At 37.5% G+C, this 6,599-nt stretch overlaps 1 protein-coding gene across 2 annotated transcripts in view; it reads right to left on the minus strand.

The window, feature by feature from the left end:
* b4galnt1a (beta-1,4-N-acetyl-galactosaminyl transferase 1a) overlaps positions 1 to 6,393 on the minus strand; it is a 28,469-nt gene extending 22,076 nt beyond the window's left edge. For both annotated transcript variants that reach the window (XM_037541396.1, XM_037541395.1), the window contains exons 1-4: positions 6,264 to 6,393; positions 5,808 to 6,004; positions 4,090 to 4,298; positions 395 to 559 (exon numbers count right to left, since the gene is read on the minus strand). In XM_037541396.1, the coding sequence (XP_037397293.1) occupies positions 395 to 559; positions 4,090 to 4,298; positions 5,808 to 5,852 (419 nt within the window). In that variant the 5' untranslated portion in view covers positions 5,853 to 6,004; positions 6,264 to 6,393. The remainder of the gene's footprint in view (positions 1 to 394; positions 560 to 4,089; positions 4,299 to 5,807; positions 6,005 to 6,263) is intronic.
* Positions 6,394 to 6,599: the final 206 nt, after the last annotated feature.

Below are 6,599 nucleotides of genomic sequence, written 5' to 3' on the forward strand. Positions count from 1 at the left end.
ATTCACAAATTACAAGGCTGTCTGGACACTTCTGGACAGTGTGTTTGTTTAATTGCAAATGCAAAAAGCTACATAAAACTTTAGAAATAAATGACAATTTCAGGCACAAACTGCAACAACAATATTGATTAATTGTACAATAAAAATTCAGCAGCTGTAACGTAGTAAAGTTATAAGTTAATATAATACGCCATGTTACCTTAATGAGATTTTCTACCAAGTAATGCTGGACAAAATCTAAAGAGAAGCTAGAATCTTCAAATACTGGCTAAAATAAATAGGTAAAAAAAGGTTTCAGTTTCAGACATCAGAAGAATATGAGAACTCACTCGACCCATGTCAAAGAAATTACAAACATGGACATTTTGTGGAGGAGTGCTTAGCAGTTCTTCACCTCTTGCGGAACTTGCTGTACTCCACCTGCCTCCGCTGCTTTATGCCCTCGAGCTTAGAGGCTTCAAATGCAAACTGTAGATCCTGAGTAGATACCTGAGGAAAGAGCAGGTTGGAGAATGGCACATTTCTGCTGTGCGTATCTCCTTCACACATGCATCCATTTCTGGCAAAAAAACAAAAAGATATTGATTTTATTTATATATATATATATATATATATATATATATATATATATATATATATATATATATATATATATATATATATATAAAACTTTTAACACTGGCATTAGCTAACTATCTTGCTAGCACAGCTATCTTACCGAGATGTGTCTTCTTCATCCAGTGAGGCGACATGGAGGACATACTCTCATGAGAGCGAAGGTCAGTTTTACGAATAGCACAACTAACAACCTTTTCCCATCAGAGTTAAGCGTATCGCCGCCTTTTGGAAGAAAACCTCGTATTTCCATTTTTAATGTTTCTCAGTTTTGACATAATTTGAAAATGCCTGTTTCCCTTTACATTGTGTGTAAATTTCATGAAGAATGGTCCAAAAGCAACAGCCCAAAATGACTTGGAAAAAAGTCTGATTCCATTGACTTACGTTAAAAATAATAGGTGTTTTCCTTCTCTTCTAAAGATACAAGGTTTTCTTCTGACAGCAGTGATATGCTTCCACACCTTTGAGGATTCCTAGTGAGTATGAGAAACAGGCGTGATTACATCACCAACTAATCGTTAGTTGCCAACCAATTTGATCGTCAATTTTAGTTGACTAAGCTGATTAATCGTTGCACCCCTACTTAATACTAAGGGATAATACTTACTATTTACCAGCAAAGATTTTTTGAAGGATGTTTCCTTAATTATTTGTGCAAATTATACTTTTTGTATTGGTAATAAACAGGACAAGCGGTGTCAGACTCTGAAAGTCATGTATGGTCCTACAGGAATGAAGTGTTCTAAGCACATTCCTAAATTCCCACTAGATAAACATCTGCTTTGAGATCCATCATCCGCTTGTCTAGTAACCCCTCTTGTCCTTCCAATGAAAGAGACTTCTGGAAAAACTGTGGCTTTCTCACATCAGGAAAGCCCACAGTGCATTATGTACTCTTAGATGCTGTCTTACTTAAAAATGCTGTTCATAAATCAAACTCACACCAATCAAACTGATCCAGTCTCAAAGGTCAATGCAATGGCTCATCAAGCTACTAAACATGCTGCCCTCTCCTCCTTATGTTTACAGATGGCCAAGAAAGCAGATGATGCTCCCTTAACGATGTCTCTTAACTACAGTTTGGGTGAGCTCTGACAGTCGCCCCACCGTGCCCTGCTCCACCTTCTTTTCTGACAAAATTGACCAACAGCTGTCAAAGGGAATTATGTATGAGGGTATAAATAAGATGTGGTTTGTTCCAGGCTGTGCTTCCTTTATGCATTTGTAAAAAGTGTAATGAAGAGGCAATCAATCAAATAATGATGAATTTTACTGAACTCACACTATTGTTTAGTTTTAAAGGATATGCTCAAACTGGCCCAGGTGTTTTTCATGCAGACCTACAGACACATTATTGCTAGCTAAACACCCGGTAAATGAAGTGATTCCAAGGTGGGGCATTCTAAAGAAAATATCTAGTGAGAATGGCTTATGTTTTTCAAATATGAAAGGTCTGCAAATTGATTGGAAAATATACTGTGTTTTAGTGGAAAAACTAAATCAGCAGGCTGAAACTGAACTGTTATGGACGTGGCTGCTGCCACCTGTTTGATGTAGTCAGGTCTGTAAGCATTTGGACAGTGGCAATTTTTAAAAGTTTCCTCTGTACACCACTACAGTAGATTTGGGCCCAATCTCATTTCATTCCTTGCCCCTACCCCTCTGTTTTGCATGTTCATGTCTAGGGGTAGGGTGGAAAAATCCAGGTTCAGAAAGTAAAAATCCTTCACAGGATTTTGTTCCAACTGCATGGACAGCTCTGCTGGTGGTGTGATCTAACTAGAGAAGCCAGCCTGTTGGAACAAAATCCTGGGAAGGACTTTTACTTTCTGGACCTGAATTTTACACCTCTGCTCCAGACAGAGTGTTATGAGGGAAAAAAAGAAATATCTGCAAAATGTCTGCAGAACAGACCAAAGAAACACACACATGTAAGTATTTTCTCCTTGAAAAGTAACAATAACCAATGTATTGTCTCAGTTTAATGTATTTTTTTTCAATGTATTTTTGTCTTGCTTTTAAAATGCTGATGTCTTGGTAGCTAGCTAGCTAGCTAAATTTCCCATTCCACCTTAAATGGTGCAGTTAGTTACATTCTGGCCCTTACCAGCTTCAGGACTGCTGCACCTCTTAAGGTGGAAGGAGAGAACCCAAACAAGACGCTCACAAAAAGCGGAAGTCAGCTACATATGTCTGAAGAATTAGGGATGGGGTGATAGTAAATAATTGTTGTATCCCCCTCCTAGATTTAAAGACCAGTAGTGAGGTTGCTGAACTTTACCCTCCTCTCCCATCACTGCAGAACGGCAGGGTCGTCTACAGAGCATGGCTTGTAGCCTGTTAACGAAGCCATGTTCTTTTGTATTTAAGGATTGTCCCAGGGGACAATTGCAACTACCATCCCTTATAAATCTTCCACACCATAGTTACTGAACATAGGTATGAAAACACTTTCCTGTGCCGTACATAACTGCTAATGATTAACACACCTGCCAAAGCAAACCCTCCACACTCCCATGCTTACAGGATGTGGGTCTGACCTCTTGATAGTGGTTTCACATGGTTTCTGTGCAAACTATGCACAAGGTAGAACTGAGGTACTTGCTTGTTGTAGTGTTTGTTCTTATAGTTAAAAAAGGCAGATCTACCGTTACTGCTTAAGGGAGGTTTTTTTGTTTGTTTGTTTGTTTGTTTGTTTTTGCTGTGTGTGATTATAATGCATGCTGGCAGTTAATCAAAAAAAATGATGGGATTCGTAGATAAGATAAGATAAGATGAGATAAGATAAGATGCGTTTATTGTCATTGCACAGTGTACAGCAAAATTGAGCAGCAATCCAATGGCACTTCCTACATACAAAACAATTTAAACATAAGGCTAAAATATATAAAGTGCAGATTCAAGGGGAAAAAAGTATCAAAATCTTAAATATAAAAAAGGACTATAAAACTATAGATTGAGAAGAGGTGGTGCAATGCAGTGAATGTCTCATTCAATGTGTGAAAAAAGGTTGCAAATCAGATAAGTTAATCAGTTAATGATTGGCAACAAAAAGTGATTGCATTTGGCCATGTCAAAGGCATTAGTGTGAAGCTGAATGTTTTTAATGTTTAAAATGTTACATGTATAACCTTTAAAAGTTCACCCTGAAGGGTGTGTCTTCTTGCACTGTTTAAGTACCATGTTACACAATTTCTATTTGGTACGTTTGTACTCTGTACCCAGCCATAAGCTTTACACTGCTTGTTCGGAAGTGGTTATATAATCCATTATCAGATTATAAAACTTTGAGAATTCTTGTCGCAAAACTAAACTCTCCCTGTACTGGAATAAAGAATGAGTTTCTTTAACTTAACTACTGAATAATGTTTTCCCTAAAACTTATTTTTTATAGAATATATTGTTGTCAGAGAGGTTCATGCAGGATATTCTACAGCAAAATAAGCCCAAAGAAGCAACAGCCGTACTCACCCTGCTGTGATGTGCGTATGGGGAAAGTGTATGTCAAGGTTAGCCTCCAAGTGTTGAGCATCACTCTGAAGGAGCTTTTCTATGCTGGAGTCCAGTCTTTGTTGAACATTAACGACATTTGAGGAGCTTGACCTCGAGTAAATAACGGCTCCAAATATTAATGACATCACAAAGGCCACCAAAACTTTCTTCCTCTGAATGCACATGGCCTGTGGAGCACAAAGACAGGATGGCAAATAATACCTAACCAATCTTTTCGGGTCACTAAATCAGCCCTTTGCACCTTTTACACCACCTGCATGCTGTAATTCCTTAGTGCAATTGTTAGTTCATAACACAGCTTACTGTCAGTACTGTTCAAAAAGTTGGAAATCATTTGTCAATGTAATATCTATTCACTTTCATAATAAAAAACACAATGTAAATTTAAAATTTAACACTACACATCGGATATTTTTATATTTTATTGAAATAACAGGCAATAATAGATTTTAAGTGTTTTGGGAAACATTAATTGAAGTAACACTGAAGAATTCTATTCATTTCAGTTTTATGTCAAAGTATCTAGTTCACATTATTCTCAATGCTGTTTTTCAATCATTTGGTTTTTCAATTTTTCAATCATTTCGCTGTTCATTATTCTGAACATACAGTGCTGTGTCAGTGAACACCCTCAAAATGGCCATTAAGTATAAGTTTCTCTCAGATTTGACTGAAAGAATTATATGTAAAATAATCCACTTGCATACGGAACAAGAAAGTGAAATAAAATTGGAAAAAAAAGTTGTATGAACTGAGTATGAGTATGAGAAAAGAGTATGGCTTTATGAACTGATGAGTCCAAATTTAAATTTGGTATTACTTAGATTCTGAGCACACAAGGATGAATGGACTGGCCACTAGAGTCCAGACTTCAACATCATTGAGTGTGTTTAGGATTATTTGGTTTGTGAGAAGCAGAAAATGTAAACAACTACTAAGACTGGATTTCAGAGGTGTGATAATCAGTCATAATAAATACAAAAAAGGACTCAATGCTGAAAAAACTATGGTTAGCTGTTGCAGCTTCTGTTTAATTTTTTGTCAGACATTTTGTTTTCTGTTCCAACACTGAAAAGGAACAACTTGTGTATAATGGCTGTTCTGACTGGAAATTGGAAGGTTGACTTTTGCAGAGTACTGTATGCCCAGAACAAAGAACAGAGCTGTAAGTGATCAGTAAATGACTGGAAAGGTTTTCTATTCTGACAGATGCAAAATGGCAACATTACAGGAAATGATTTTTCTCACAGTGAAGATGTGCTACCACTCAGTTTGGTGTTAGTTCATAAAATACAGTCACACATTAGATAGTTTTACAATATATAATTGCACTGTATAATTATTTTAAATGAATGACATACTGTAAAGCGCAGATGGCATTTTCAAATGATGAAAAGCAAAAATGAACAACAAAAATGGAGATACAGCAATAAAGTGGAGGCTCTGCTCTGAGTGAAAGGATATTTCAGCACTTTTCAGCACAGCACAGAATTTCTTAGGAGTCCAATGTGCAGGACAAGAGCGTAGGTGTGGTACTAATTTCAGCAGTCATGTAGAGCTTAAAACACAAAGCGGTGACTCACTAGTCTAATGGTCAACCTGTCTTAGGCTTAATGAAGACAAGCAGAAGATAATCTACAGAACTACCAATGACACCTTTTAAAATCAGCTCTTACCCTCAGAAATGTGGCTAAACAATATCCATTCCTCGCCATGATCATGGAGGAGTCTTCAGATCACCTGTTAATGATGACTGCTCGCTGGAACGCGCTCCGTCCTCTAAAGCCTAGCTGGTGTGGGAGGAGATCAGACAGGTGGCTGCGCGCTTCAGACTAATCGCTGCAGGCAGACTTCCCCATTCTCTTAAAACCGTCTTCAGTGGTTCAGAGCAGAGATGAGATTGTAAAAAAAAAAAAAAAAAACAACACAAAGAAGTAAGTGAAACGATCTTAAAGGTAGAAATTTCTGTAATTCTTAGATTGTTGCAAGCTTATTATACGATTTAATGATTTCGACAGATCATTTTGTTTGAAACAGCTTTTCTTAAATGTTCTTTAAATTTTACATTTTCTTTTAATTTTCTTAAATATTTTATAATAAGCTTGCAACAACCCTCAGATGAGAAGTATTACATATTTATCGACTATATTGGAGATCATTTCGCTTGTAAAGATGCCATGTTTGCAGTGGGTAGAGCAGATTAACCCCAGACTGGAGAAACGGTGCTGTTACTTCATTGGGTAAAGTCTAAAAGTTAGTGATTTGTCGGTCGCGATCGATCCGGCTCTAAGAGCCGGCTCTTTGAAGTGAGCCGTTCTTTTTTTTTTTTGGAAGCCGCACGTGATTGTTTAAGATGTGTGGCCGCGTCTGTGTGTCTACACTGAGCGGGAGGGGAGGGACTACAGACACACCGCACAGCGAGCACAGAGGGAGAGGCTCCTGCAAAGTTCGCTCGGAGATAAGAAAGA

This window comes from Pygocentrus nattereri, chromosome 9 (genome assembly GCF_015220715.1).
Source record: "Pygocentrus nattereri isolate fPygNat1 chromosome 9, fPygNat1.pri, whole genome shotgun sequence".
Taxonomy (NCBI): domain Eukaryota; kingdom Metazoa; phylum Chordata; class Actinopteri; order Characiformes; family Serrasalmidae; genus Pygocentrus; species Pygocentrus nattereri.